At 48.5% G+C, this 14,486-nt stretch overlaps 1 protein-coding gene and 1 long non-coding RNA gene across 3 annotated transcripts in view; one reads left to right on the top strand and one right to left on the bottom strand.

Moving 5' to 3' along the window:
• Positions 1 to 59: 59 nt before the first annotated feature.
• Positions 60 to 14,328, top strand: LOC112547016 (uncharacterized). Of its 2 annotated transcripts, none has more exons than XR_012896091.2 (3): positions 60 to 197; positions 13,016 to 13,132; positions 14,070 to 14,328. It is a non-coding gene; the product is annotated as an uncharacterized LOC112547016 (long non-coding RNA). The 2 variants fall into 2 exon arrangements; XR_012896090.2 differs by lacking the exon at positions 14,070 to 14,328 and adding an exon at positions 12,420 to 12,590 and having other exon boundaries at positions 68 to 197; positions 13,016 to 13,747.
• Positions 3,426 to 14,486, bottom strand: part of TRAP1 (TNF receptor associated protein 1) — a 39,403-nt gene continuing 28,342 nt past the window's right edge. The window contains exons 11-18 of the mRNA XM_075899109.2: positions 14,323 to 14,392; positions 13,742 to 13,889; positions 11,455 to 11,640; positions 8,979 to 9,117; positions 7,976 to 8,061; positions 6,063 to 6,208; positions 4,851 to 4,923; positions 3,426 to 4,264 (exon numbers count right to left, since the gene is read on the bottom strand). Coding sequence (XP_075755224.2) covers positions 4,163 to 4,264; positions 4,851 to 4,923; positions 6,063 to 6,208; positions 7,976 to 8,061; positions 8,979 to 9,117; positions 11,455 to 11,640; positions 13,742 to 13,889; positions 14,323 to 14,392 — 950 coding nt within the window. The 3' untranslated portion in view covers positions 3,426 to 4,162. The remainder of the gene's footprint in view (positions 4,265 to 4,850; positions 4,924 to 6,062; positions 6,209 to 7,975; positions 8,062 to 8,978; positions 9,118 to 11,454; positions 11,641 to 13,741; positions 13,890 to 14,322; positions 14,393 to 14,486) is intronic.

Below are 14,486 nucleotides of genomic sequence, written 5' to 3'. Positions count from 1 at the left end.
GGGAACTCGCCCTGTTCACGGGTACCAGCGTGCTGACAACAGATCCGTCGTTCCCCTTGGCTAAGCCCCGTGATCTGGCAATAAGGAGTCTCACAGGAATATCCCGGGGACCACAAAGTTTCCGTTGTCTAGGGGCCACCCTAGGAGGACCGAGATTTTTTTCGACACCCATGGTACTTGTGCTTACTGAAACAAAGGTGAGCTTCCTTGTGGTTTCCATGGAAGGGAGGAGCCTTTCAGGACTGTGTCCTGAGTGGCTTTGCTGAATGCAGGGATGTTAATTAACTTTTAAAATGTTAACCAGTTAAGTGCTAGGTTTCAGAGTTAACCCTGGAGCAGCCCCACCCAGTGGCAGGACAGGCTGCTCCAGCCCCAGCTGTGCCATGACTTCAGATGTCAAGGGCTGCTCTGGCCCCAGACCTACTGTGGCCTTGAAGGTTACTCCAGCCCCTGCTGTGGGGGCTGCTTTTGCCTGCTTGTGTGCTGGATGGGTCTAAGAGCAACCTGGTGCAGCGGAAACTAGCATATCAGATGGCAGCGTGGTGGGTGTGTGGAGGGGGGTTCCAACCTGTCACAGTTGATAGAGCTGAAAGGTGCCTCAGTTTTCAATCATTAAAGCTGAACCAGAGAACAGGCAGGAATTCTCTTGGGAGAAAAGGCTCCGGAGCTGCTGGGCTAGAAACTCTGGCAATGGCTGTACATCTCAAATGACTTGGTTCCATTTTTTTTATTGAAATGTATTTAGGATTTCTGGGATCTAGGCCCCAGCTCAGATTCACTGTGTACCCTTGAACAATTCATTTACCCTCAGTGCTAGTTTTGCCACTAGTTAAATACAGACAGTAATGACTAACTTCACGACGGAGATGGGAGAATTAGTGTTTGCAAAGCATAAACAGAATTACTAAGTATTATTAATGGCTCCTGAGTTCTCTGCTTTTGGAAACAATAGCCTCCCTTAATGTTTTAAACAGTTGCTGGTGAAGGAGCTTAGAATGCAGATTCCTGGCCTGTGGTTTGTCTGTAAATCACAATGCTGGACTCTACCCAAGACACTCTCTTGAATGTTTTAGCAGGAAGTCTGGATGAACAAAGCTCTGTTCTCAGTTACGTAGCCCAGGGAACTACTTTGAGCTGGCCCAGTCTCAAAGTCCCAGCCAGACCTTCAAGGGATTCTGTCCAAGTCCCAAAGCACAGGGTCTCAGACACATCCTTCCAAACTGGATTTCACCGTCTATAACTATGTGGCATTGCCTGTGTTAAGGATGTATTTGACTCCTTAGTGCTACCTGTGGCTCAGCTGACCAGCCTCAGAAAAAAGGATGGTTAAGAGCCTAATTTATTACCCGTTAATTACATGAACACTTGGGCAAGAAGCTGCCAGTGTAGACATAGCCTAAGAACAGCTGATCTTGCGCAAAAACTTGCCTGCTGTCTACACTGCAGGAGCATTCTTGCACAAGTAAATTTACAGTATAGCGTTGTAAAACAGGGCTTCTTCCTGAAGTTATTCCTCTCCCCATGAGGAATTAGCCCGCAAGAGCTGATCCACAAGAGGGCAGTGTAGACAGGCAACATGAATTTCTTGTGAAAGAAGCCCCTATGGTTAAAATGACCATCAGTGTCCACACTGCCATGGATGCTCTTGCGCAAAAGCACATCTCTTGTGCAAAAGCACATGGAATTGTGGACATGCTCTTGTGGAAGATTTTTTGCACAAGAACTCTTCCGCAAAAGAGTTCTTGCGCAAGAAGCTGCCACTGTAGATGTAGCCTTAGGTTTTGCCTGATCCCAGAATTTGAACTGCCTCATTTATACTCTTGGGCCCGCTCAACACTAGAGCAGAAGGATGACCTAAGATTAATTAACATAGCTGGAGTCGATGCATCTTAAATTGCAGTCCACACAGCAGGAGGTTGATGCGAGCAAATGCTCCCGGCTACTTCCCTTATACTCCTCACGAGGAGCAGGTGTGACGTAGTTGGGGGGCTGTTTACTCTAGTGGTTGTAGGTCCACTCTGGTTGGGCCTTCACTGGTTGCAGTGTGGGCTGCGGGTGACCCCTACTGGCCTGCATCTGTAAGCACTGCCCAGTGGGGGGGGGGGAGGGGTGTCGCCCGGAGGCTCTCCTCATGTAGTTCATGGTCCAACCAGTTCTCACCTGATGAGGAAAGGGGTCTGAACAACAGAAGGGTGTGGCTTGGAGAAGGGCAGTCTTTGCTGGAAAAACATGAAGAGACTAAGCTGAATACTGGGGGTTGAGGGGCTAGTGGACCCCTATCCCGAGGGGTCCAAGGCTGCCTGGCCCTGACTCCTGTAACCATATGACGTCAATTCTGTACTGTATCCTGGAGAACCAATAAACCCTCTCTATTCTACTTGCTGGCGGAGTCTCATCTTGCTGCGGACAGAGGTGCAGGATCAGGGGATACCCGCCACACCACCTTATTGGTGCTGAGGGAAACACCCTCTGAGTTCAATTTAGTGCATCTTCATGACACTAGCTAAATTGAACCCCAGAAGATCAACCGCAGCAGTATCAATCTTCCATGTACTGTAGACATGGCCTTAGTATTATATACAGTATAATGCAGACCATAAGTAAGTCCAATTTACTGGGTGGTATTTATTTAAATGACTAAACAGCAACAAGATGCTACATATACCTTAAGCAGAGCTGGCTCATGATCCACCATATAGACACTGAACAGACTTCACACATTGACGATGCTAGTCTGAGTTAATCCTAGAGATGGAAAGGTGAAAGGCTCTACTTTCTGATCTTCCCAAAGGCTGAGGTAAGTTTATGGTATTTAAAAAATGACAACATTACTCTTCAATTTTGTCTGGTCAGCATCACAAAATGCTGGTTTAGTGACAAGTTTTTACTGCTTATTTGTGTTCACCTGCTGAGCTCAAGTATCTCTGGGAGAGAGCTGATTCTATGCTGGCTCACATGGCACCAGAATCATTAACCAAGTTCTACTTATGGAATCTTATTTCTGATTCATCCTGAACTCTCCAGTAAGAGCCCACACTGAGTTTGCAATGCTACTGGTTATTAAAAAAAAAAATCTTGTACAGAGCTCAACTGCCCGGTGAAACAGAAAAACAGAGGACCATGGTAGCTTGTCTCTCTCAGGCCCTTTCTGCTGGGTAGTTAGCACATGTTAAAAACCTGGAGTTTAGCTCTTAGTACCTTAAGGACAAGAATTAGGGTTCATAGCTCAGGGACTCGCCTCCTACTTCCCTTCCAATTCCTTCTATATGGCCTTCCCCATCCCCCACCCCACTGACAGAAGGAGCTCTCCCCCACCATTCTAGGACCCTGCTGCCTCTCAGCATTGGGGAGTGTGTGAAAGGTTATGAACTGTCATGCTATCAGAGCTGGGGCACAACAGAGAAAAATAAGGCAAATTCCCCTGGTGAAGGTATAATTAAATGAAGAATTTATTTAACATAAATAAGCAGAACAGCGATTACCTAGGGCATGCCAATTATACCACAAGGGAGGCAGAAACCCTGGAAAAACTGTTCAAAATGCCAAGTGAGCTTGTCAAATATATCCCCAGATACAGAGTTGAGTTCAGTTATCCAGTAGCTCAGCTACCTTATCTGCCACACCACTCCGACCTATGTTTGTTAATGGCAACCATCTATCCCGGTGCCTGCTAACCACTGGGTGGAAGTTTTGTGACAAACTCATTTTGCTCGGCCGAAGCTGGTGTTCTGAACCCACAGCGTACAAGGGCAAATTCCTGGATGGGTATCTGGGGCTCTGTTTCATGGAGCTAGTGTGGACTCCTGATGTCAATTTTGCTATTGGGAAAGACTGTTTCTGGAATCAATATGAAATTAGAACTTTGGAGCCAAGCTCAGAAATCCTGGCAAATCATTTTAGCGATAATCTCCTGGTTTTGATCTCAGCTGGATGATGCCATTCTGGAAGGGTAATACACAGCCCAGTACTTACAACTGGAACCTCTCTCTAAAGTGAAACTTGGGAGCACAGTCATGTGCCACGCAGACCTGCAGAGATTCTAGTCTCACTGTACGGAGTCTGGGACCAGACGGCTGTTCCATCAGCTGACAGTGGAAGTTGTGCTTGAGGGAACTGCGGCTGATACCTGGCACAGAGCTTGCCCCTTCGATCAGTTTGAGGATCAGTGTTTTTCCAGGGCTTTGGTAAGGAGCTCATTTAGACGGCTCACCATAGGTCTGGGGTCATCATTTAGTCCTGCTGCTATCATGGCATTCTCATAAATCTGAGCGAGACAAAGGCACAGAGAAGAGATGTTGTTAGCAACAGGAGCCACCTTGGTATGAAGTGACAAAGTGCCGCCATTCTGTAAAAGATCAAAAGCTACACATCAAGGCACATTTGGGGAGGTGGCGGGGGAATATATGATTCCGTGGATTCTCTCCAGCACTCCATGCCCCAAGTGTATGAAGGTGAGGTGCCATTTGGAGCCCTGTTCAGTTTCAGACACAATTACCATCCCTCCACACTTCAAGAGAGCCATCTTAAATGTCAGGTACTGCCTATGAATTCTTTCTGCTTGGTTCCCTTCCCTTCCCTCCCCCCAAGTGCTGCCCACTCTGGTGTAAACAGCATCGTTCTCAGCTCTGCACCAGACACGAATTGTAGTAGGCCAGAATGAGCAACACAGACCCATCCCTGGATGACACCAAAACATTCTAGGGAAATGGTCACTGCGTTCTAAAAATACCGAGAGTGGGGATCACTGGGTACATGATTCCAGTTGGCCACGAGACAGCCTTGGTCCACTCCCTTACTGCCCACAGATGTGGTAGCCTGCTCAGGGAGCATGGTGCAAACATGGCCCTCACCTGATCAAGCAGCAGCTGGGCCAAGTCAGGCTGGCTGACCCTCAGTTGATCGAGTTTTTTGATCAGTGCATGCCTGCAATGGAATGAGAAATCAGCACAGGGTTGCAGTACCCCTGGAATGTGTGAAAAAGCCCGATAAGAACGGCCATACTGGGTCAGACCAAAGATCCATGTAGCTCAGTATCCTGTCTTCCAATAGTGGCCAATATCAGGAGCCCCAGAAGGAACAAACAACAAGTAGTCATCAAGTGATCCGTCCCATCACCTATTCCCACTTTCTGAAAGAGGCTGGGGACACCTTCCCTGTCAACAGCCATTGATTGACCTACCCTCCATGACTTGATTTAGTTCTTTTTTGAACCCTGGTCTAAGTCTTGCCTTTCACAATATCCTCTGGCAAGGAGTTCCACAGGTTGACTGAGTTGTCTGAAGAAATACTCTTTTGTTTGTGCTAAACAAGCTGCCTTTTAATTTCATTTGTTGCCCCCCAGTCCGTGTGTTGAGAAGTAAACAAAACGTCCTAATTTACTTTCTCCACAGCAGTCATGATTTTATAGACCTCTATCAAATCTTTCCTTAGTCTCTTTTCCAAGATTAAAAGTCCCAATCTCTCCATACGGAAGCTGTTTCATACCCCTAGTCTTTTTTATTGCCCGTTTCTGAACCTTTTCTAATTCCAAAATACCTTTTTTGAGATGGGGCAATCACATCTGCACATGGTATTTAAGATGTGGATGTATCATGAATTTATTTAGAGGCAATGAGATATTCTCTCTCTCTTTCTTAATGATTCTCAGCATTGTTTGCTTTTTTGACTGCTGCTGCACATTGAGTGGATGTTTGCAGAGAACTATCCACAGTGGCTCCAAGATCCTTCTTGAGTGGTAATAGCTACTTTACACCCCATCATTTGACATGTACAGTTGGGATTATGTTTTCCACATGTACATTACCGTATCTGTTGAGCTTCTTCCCCTATCCCCTGTGGATAACACAGATGGCTGCTGCCAGGGAACTCCCCCATGAGGCTGGACATCATGTGGGCTGGCAGGGGCATGTATCCATTACTAGGCACAGCTCCATAGGCCAAGACACACCAGCACACATGCGAAGAGAATGGAGGATCCCAGCTGGTTCAAGTTTGCTATGCCAGCCAATATCTGCCTCTGCACCTCCTGCAAGCTGCAGTGCTCTGGCTCTGCCCCATCTCACCCAGTGTTTATTTCCAGTGTGGGCTGCAGGATCTGGGCACGCTCCTCGTTGGTCTTGGCCAGCTGCTGCATGCGCAGAAAGTGGCGGGCAGCCCCCATCTCAAGCACAGTGATCATGGCCGGATGGGTGTCCAGACGTGGAGTCACCTGTCAGAGGAACAGCAAACAGGGACAAGATGGGAAATGCACATGGCTCAGAGGAAGGGGAAAGTAAAGGGCTCAAAGGCTGGATTTCGGCAGGGAGGAGAATGTCCCCTTGTTGCAGAATCTACACAAAGCTCATAGAGAACTTACAGCCACACCCAAGAAACTGCCTACAAGAGGGTGAAAGCCCATGGCTTGAATGGTACATGTGAGACACACTGAACACAGGGTGGGGAGCTTGGATGATGTGGCTCTATCTCTGCCTCTGCCACTATCTACCTCCCCGAAGGTTCTGCCTCTGTCTATTATCTGCCTACCTGAGGGTTTTCTGTAGCGTCCATCCCCACACCAGGAAAGTGCTGCCCTGAATCCTTTCTCTGCCCTCAAGCTAGTCCCATCCATCCCTCACTGTACAGAGGCAGAGCAATTCAGATCTTCTACCCAGAGGGCTGTGTAGGATGAAGATGAAGCTCTGTCTCAGTTCACTCTAATGCTTACAGAGGGAGAATTCAAGGAATTATTCTCCCACCAAATGTTACTGATCATTCCACGTACTCTCTACCACCCTAACTGCTCCCTGGTAGCCCTAGTGTACCTGAACAATTCAACCACAATCACACCTTTGAGCCAAGCCAAAGAACTGGTGTCTGGAGGAGCATATCCTTGCCACTGGAGTGCCTCTCTGTGTCCAGGAGCTGTGCTGCCACGGTCCTGTCAGTCTAATAACCCCTCCAGTTCTTGGAGTGTCAACAGAGCCTGTCATCTTATACAACCTAGCTCTCTAGCTAAGTCCCTGCTCAGTTGATCTCCTTTCATAGCTAGCAGAAAGGGCCAAACAAAGAACTCAAAGTCCAGCGGTCTTGGACTCACTCCTCTGGCCTCTAACATGCCATGACCATTTTCCCTCTCCCTCCTTAGTCTGGGTATGAGGCATAAGAATCCAGGCCCACCCAATCCACTGGACTCCAGCTCAGGGCCCTTGTTCAGAGTAGCCATAATTAAACTGTATCAAGAACCTAATTGTTCCCTGAGCTGCTGCTCCTTATCCGTGGGCTTTCCAGCCTCATGTTCAGCTTCTCAGTTTGTTAGCACCAGCTTCTCTCTACAGTCCCTCTGCCTTGCTAGCAGCCCTCCTGCCACACAGCCCTTTAATACCCCAGCTGCCATGGGGCTGCCTATCAGCTCAGGCTGAGCAGGCAGCCAGTCTGCATTAGCCCTGCGGTTGCCAAACCAGCCTGGGGTGTACAGACCCGAGGACAGTGTCCAAAGGAGCAAGGCTGAAACTGACACACCAGAGGAAAGACAAGAGCTGGGTTTATGTAGGAATATTACTGAAAGGGCCATGTAGCTCCAGCCTTATCCCTTGAGAAGCGTGAGACCATCAGATACACTCCTAACATCTTGCCCTGGCAGAAGGGAAATGGGGGTAGACTTATTATTTATACAACTATGGGATCCAGTGGCCCAGCTGAAGAGAAGGCCGCATTGTGGCAGGTGCTCCACATAACAGTTAAAGACCATCCATGCCCTAAGGCACCTACAGTCTGACTAGACAAGACAAAGGAAGAACAATTTATATCCATTTAACTGGTGGGGAAATTGAAGCACAGAGAAATCAAGTGATTTGCCCAAGATCAAATTTGGCTGAACCCACATCTTCTGGGCCCTAGTTCAGAGCCTTGACCACCTACCAGACTTCCTCTTTTCTGAGGTTATGATCTATATAGGTCTTTTCCACCTTTAGCTCCTGGAACACTACAGCACACGTACCTTAACATTGGTGATGCGAGAACCCAAAGCATTTCTCATCCAGGCCATCAGCTCCTCAGCCTCTTTCTCCGTCAGGCGTTCTGCAGCTGTGGGGATAGGATGGGTTACATCACAATACTGCCATGGGGCAGCACTAGGGATTGTGTGCTTTGTTCCTGAAAAGCAGCTTTGTCCATGTCACATACCCATCTGCTCTCCCACAGACAGAGAGATTGCACTAGGTCGATACACACGCATCATTCCAGAGACCACCCCATGCACAAAGAGAGAAAGCTTATTCCATCCCAAGCCCTACCCTCTGGCATCAGCAATGTCTGCTATTACAATAAAGTGGGCTTTAAAACTAGGTTAGACCAGAGAAGCCAGTGAACTTAATTGTTTTAAACAAGAAAACTGCTTGGCTCCTGTCCATAGCAGACAAGGCCTGCTCTCCTACTAGTCAGGGCAATGTTAGATTTCTTTTGTTTTAAAGAGAAGAATTTACAGCTCTGCTACAGCGCTCCTGCTTCAGGGGTCTCAGTGTCGTTATTGAGACCTACATTTAGTCCTTTGTGCTTTACAGCCACTGGCCTCATGAATCCTCAGCCACCTAAATAGCATCACAGGACAGGGCAGGCTGGCTAAAAGTCTCCCAGAGTGGGCAGGCAGCACTGATTTAGGAGGGGCAGCTGCATCCCTCCCCCCTTTCTTCAGAGAAGGTGGGGAAGTGACAGGAAAGGAACTTGCAAGAATTGGCCACCAGCAGTTTAGCCACTATACAAGGAGACAGCTGCCCAGGTCAGGGCCAGGCCGGCACTGCAGAGGCAGGATACAAACTAGAGAGCGTTTTGCTCACATGCCTTAATGCTTTCTTGAGGGAGGACATGAAATTAGGGTATTCTCACTAGCTACCACCTTGGCTAACCTGTGGGAGACTCGGCCCCATCTGGCTGCAGAGCTGGAGAATGTACATGCTGAGCCCAGGACCATGCACCAACTGTAATGGGGGGAAGAGATGCCCTACCTGGGTGGCTCTCCTCAAACTTCTCTTCCTTATAGTGGTCAACAACGATGTCAGTCTCTACTGAGATCAGCTTCTTCTTATCAAACTCCCGGAGGTGCAGGAGCGTCAGCTCATCAAACTGCTCATAGCAAAACAGCACCTGTGGGAAAGGACAGTGAGCAACGCGGAGTCCAGGGACGAACAGGACTGCCGGCAGCTCAGAGCTGCATGGACAGTTGCCTCTTCCCTTTCCCAAGAGCATCATGAACGAATGCTTGCAGATCTGCACTGCCCCTCCCTTTACAGCCACTGGCCTCCTGACTCCTCAGTGGCCTCGTGAGCTTCAAGTTGCTCCTCCAACTCCCTGCTCCCCAGACACACATAACACGCCTCAAGGACCCATGGTGGTTTGCTGGCTGACACTGCTGAGCTCTGTGCAAACCCCTCCCCTTGCAGAAGCAGATCGTACCATCAGCAGCTGAGGTCAGGGCTGTCCCTAAGGCATGGAGGATGCCATTCTGCTACGCACTGCATAACCTCACACGTATGGTGCTAGTGCATGGAGGACACCATTTTGCTCTACAAAGTGGCATCCTCTGCACTGCATGATCTTGCGTGCACCATATGTATGAGAGCACGCTGTGCAGAGGATGCCACTTTGTGGAGTAAAATGGTGGGGCCTCATGTATGGTGCATGTGCAGTCATGCGGATGGAGGATATCATGTTGCTTAGCACCCTGTATGCTGTCTGGGGTCCCGGAAGGAAATGGTTCATTATAATGGGGGTTACACTGGGGAACAGTGTGGGAATCTCTGCCTTGCCATGACATACAAAATCTCAGCACACCCAGAACAGCCTTCTCTTGAAGAGGTCTCCTCTTTGCAGATGCAGTGCTGAGTCAAGAAACTGCCAATTATAGATACAACTGCTCATCCTTGAGTATTCTGGACAAACTGGAGAAATGGTCTGAGGTAAATGGGATGAAGTTTAATAAGGATAAATGCAAAGTACTCCACTTAAGAAGGTACAATCAGTTTCACACATACAGAATGGGGAGCGACTGTCTAGGAAGGAGTACTGCAGAAAAGGATCTAGGGGTCATAGTAGACCATAACCTAAATGTGAGTCAACAGCGTGACACTGTTGCAAAAGAAAAACATGATTCTGGGATGCATTAACAGGAGTGTTGTGAGAAAGACAACACTCCTGTTGTCTTTCTTCATTCTTCCACTCTACTCTGCACTGATTAGGCCTCAGTTGGAGTATTGTGTCCAGTTCTGGGCACCACATTTCAAGAAAGATGTGGAGAAGGTCCAGAGAAGAGCAACAAAAATGATTAAAGGTGCAGAAAACATGAGCTATGAGGCAAGGCTGAAGAAATTGGGCTTGTTTAGTTTGCAAAAGAGAAGACAGAGGGGACATGATAGCGGTTTTCAAGTATCTAAAAGGGAGTCAAAGGGAAGAGGGGGAAAATTGTTCTCCTTGGCCTCTGATGATAGGACAAGAAGCAATGGGTTTAATTGCAGTAAGGGAGGTTTAGGTTGGACATTAGGAAAAAACTCCTCACTCTCAGGGTGGTTAAACACTGAATACATTGTGTAGGGAGGTTGTGGAATCTCCATCACTGGAGATATTTAAGAGCAGGTTGGACAGACATCTATCAGGGATGATCTAGAGACAGTGCTTGGTCCTGCTATGAGGGAGGGGACTGGACTTGATGATCTCTCAAGGTCCCTTCCAGTTCAAGTAATCTATCCTCCAGATTTCATCCCCACCCTCTGCCACAGATCCATGGAAGGCCTATGAAATGGACAGTGTGGAATACGCCCACCTGATCCTATCAGATCCCTGCTCAGTGCCCAAGAGGAAATGAACCTCCTCAGAGGGCTCTGCTAAAACTCACAATGGGAGATTTGCTGGAGAGGAGGAGGATGGAGACAGAATTCTTGCTGCCCTGGGGAGGAACTATGAAAGGTGAGGAGAACATTCCAGGGACACCTGGAATAGGCCAAAGGCCCAGCCACTGACCCGCTCCTCACTCACCACCCTGGTACGGACACTGCCCACTAATGACTGGCTCTGAGGTATGACAGTGGTACTGCCGTGGTGTTAAGCCCAAGGACATGCAAGAGCCCACAAATGTTCCCCAATACAGACCAATACCAACTCAGCACTTTGTGAGGCTCCCAGTACCCTTCAATAAACCCTTCCCCACTGCAAGGTGAATATCCACGCCCAAGAGGAGGCAGAGGACTGATAGGCTCCAGCAGCACCGCAGAATGACTGAAGATGAAGTAACACATGGAGAGGGCAGGGAGCAACATATCCCTGGTTTCCTCTCCTCTGCAGCAGCTCTGCTGTATCCTGCAAGCCTGTAAAATACACCAGACCCAAGGAACCCTACAGAGAGGAACCTGGGCCTAGCAGCAGAGGCAGCACTCTGGGAGGCTGATACCAACTAGTATCCTGCTGTGACACAGTACATTGCTCACCCACCTCCATATCCTTTTTCTTCATGGCTTCGAAGTATGGCGAGTGCTCAGCTAGGTGCCGATTGGGCGCACACAGGTAGTAGATATTCCGGCTCCCTGCCTTCATGCGGCTGGCATATTCAGTCAGGCTGGTCAGCTGGCCTGCAGGCAGCGCTGAGGACTCATAACGCAGCAGCTTCGCTATGTCCTCCTAGGTGAGGAAATTTACCGAGTCAGAGGTGTGGTCTCCCATGCAAGGGACTGCGAGGGGCCTGACACCTGCTTGAGTTTCTGCCCAGGTCTTTGCAGTGCCACAGACAGTATACAGCAGCTAACTGGGGGCAACAGGTCATTGGAAAAACTGGATGAGCTTCTCCTCCACAGCACAGACAGAAGGAAATGTGGTTTCTTTGCAGCAGGGGTCTGCAACCTTTTTAAGCACAAGGTCACTTTTAGAATTTAAGTGCAATCCAGGATCTACCTCAAACCAAACACCCTGGTCCCTCCTCCTCTCCGCCCCTTCCCTGCCCCTGCTCACACCATCCCCCCCATTCACATTTATCAGGCAGCGGTGCGGGGGATGCAGGCTCTGATCTTGAGCTACAAGATTTGAAGTGTGGGAGGGACTCTGAGCTAAGCCTGGGGCAGGGAGTTGAGGTGCAGGAGGGGGTTCGAGGTGCAGGGTCTGTGAGGGAGTGTTGGTGCAGGAGGGACTCAGTGCTAGGACAGGAGTTTGGGATGCGGGAGGGGTTCAGGATCGGGGCCCAGAATGCAGGCTCCAGTTGGGCACCGCTTACCACAGGTGGCTTCTGGATGGTGGTACAGTGGGGCTAAGGCAGGCTCACCCCTACCCTGGGCCTGCATCACTCCCAAAAGCAGCCAGCAAACTCCCTTCACCCCCAACCCTCCTCTGCTCTGTGGAGATGGGGAAGTGGGAGAAGGGCACCCAGATATCAGCAACTCCTCCTCTTCTTCTCATGCCTTGCACAGCAAGCAGGAGGCTCCCAGAGGGCGGAGGGCAGCTCCAAGGCAGAGAGCAGGAGCAGCACGGCAGAGCTGAGAGGAGCAGATGAGGTGCCAGCACTTAAAAGCCTCCTGGCCAAACCGGTCAGGATCACCCGTCAAAGGCTCTGAGATCTACCAGTTGATCCCAATCTACTGGTTAGTGACTACTGCTTTACAGGGTGTTTTCATGGCTTAAATCCAAGGACGGCATCCCCTAAAACTGACTATCCACTACAACCCCCAAATCTTTTTAGAGTCGCTGCTTCCCAGGATAGATTCCCCCATCCTGTAGGTGTGGTCTACATCCTTGGTTCCTAGATATATGCATTTACATGTAACCATGTACAAATGCGTAGACGTCCGTTTCATAGTCGGAGATATCTGCATCTGTGTATCATGTTTGCAGATTGGACGTGGATGCACATTTTGCATCCCCGCAGGGCTCTACACATAGTGTGTGCTTGAGCCCAGCTTACCAACCCATCCATCTGCATCAGTGACCTGTTCTCCATTATTTACCACTCCCCTAACCGTTGCCTCATCTGCCAACTTTATCAGTGATGATTTATGTTTTCTTCCAGGTCATTGACAAAGACGTTAAACAACATAGGGCCAAGAACCAGTCTCTGTGGAACTCTACTAGGGACACACCCACTCAATGGTGATCCTGTTTACAACTACATTTGGAGTTCTGTCAGGTAGCCTGCTTTTAATCATGAGCCACGTTAAAAAACTAGAAAGAGAAAAAATTAAGCAAAATGTCTTTCGATAGCTAGTCAAATAACTTACAGGAGTCTATTACATCATCACTATTATCAACCAAACTTGTAATCTTACCAAAAAAGAGATATCAAGTTAGTTTGACAGGATCTATGCTCCATAAACCCACGTTGATCAATACTGATTATATCACCCTCCTTTAATTTTTGATGAATCAAGTACTGTCTCAGTTGTCCGTATCTTGCCCAGGATGGATGTTAGATTGACAGGTCTATAATTAGGGAGGTGGGGGTGTTAATTTTGGGATTAATAACAGCTAGTCCCAGGGAGAAGGCATATTTACTCTGTCTAGTGTGTGGGCTGTGTCTGAGAAAAGATGGGGAATGACACCTGCCCATACACCCCTTTCTAAAACCTTGTAGGACACTGGAGATCAGAATGTTTTGGAACATTTGTAACAAGGTCGCATGAACAAATGGTAGGATCCAGTGAAGAGAATCACTTTCCTGCACCTCCCTGCCTTATCCCAAATCTGGACAGCGGTCTGTTCTTTTTCACGCCAGCCAGATACTTAGTAAAGTATGTACCTTGACATCCTGCTCTGCTATAGTCACAATCCCCTCTCTCATGAACAACCCGTAGTCCTCAAAGAACTTGGCATATTTCTCAGGGTCCTTCTTGCTTTGGTCAATGAAAAACTTGATCAGCCTTTTCTGCAAAACGTCCCGGAGTTTCCTGCAGTAAGTACAAGTATTTTCAAAAGCAGTCGATGGACCAAGGTGTTCCAAGGTTTTAGGTTAAAGCCTAACTACAAAACACTATGGTAGAAAGTCTAGCTACAAAACATTCATCAGCTACAAACCTGAAACACTAGAATGATAAAAGCTAATTACAGATAACTAAATGTCTTCACAGATAAAGGAGAAAGCCAATGCTTTGGACAATGGTGGTTCTGACAGACAATGAGGCAGTGAGAAGGAGGTAAAGAGGTGGTCACAGTCTGCACTGTTTTTTAGCTTCTCAATCCGGGGCATGAAGTGAGCTGAACTGCCCAGCTCACCTGCCAGGTCTTGATCTGAAATGGCATCCCATAGCTTATCACCACATACCCAGAGATGGAGTAGCACTCTCACTCACCCCCTGGGAACCAGCCCCGCTGTTTGCTCACCTGATGAGGGTGCTCTCCTGCAGCAGCTCCCTGCTGAGGTTCAGGGGAATGTCCTCACTGTCGACAACTCCTAGAACAGGCAGTGACATGAGTAGGGTACAACTGGACCTAGAGTACTCAATCCCTTGCTAACTTCTCCCTCCCCACAAATATCTAGCAGATGT

This window comes from Pelodiscus sinensis, chromosome 15 (genome assembly GCF_052426305.1).
Source record: "Pelodiscus sinensis isolate ZL-2025 chromosome 15, ASM5242630v1, whole genome shotgun sequence".
NCBI lineage: Eukaryota > Metazoa > Chordata > Testudines > Trionychidae > Pelodiscus > Pelodiscus sinensis.
Note: the sequence above shows the minus strand (reverse complement) of the source record. Positions and strands in the feature narration are given on the sequence as shown.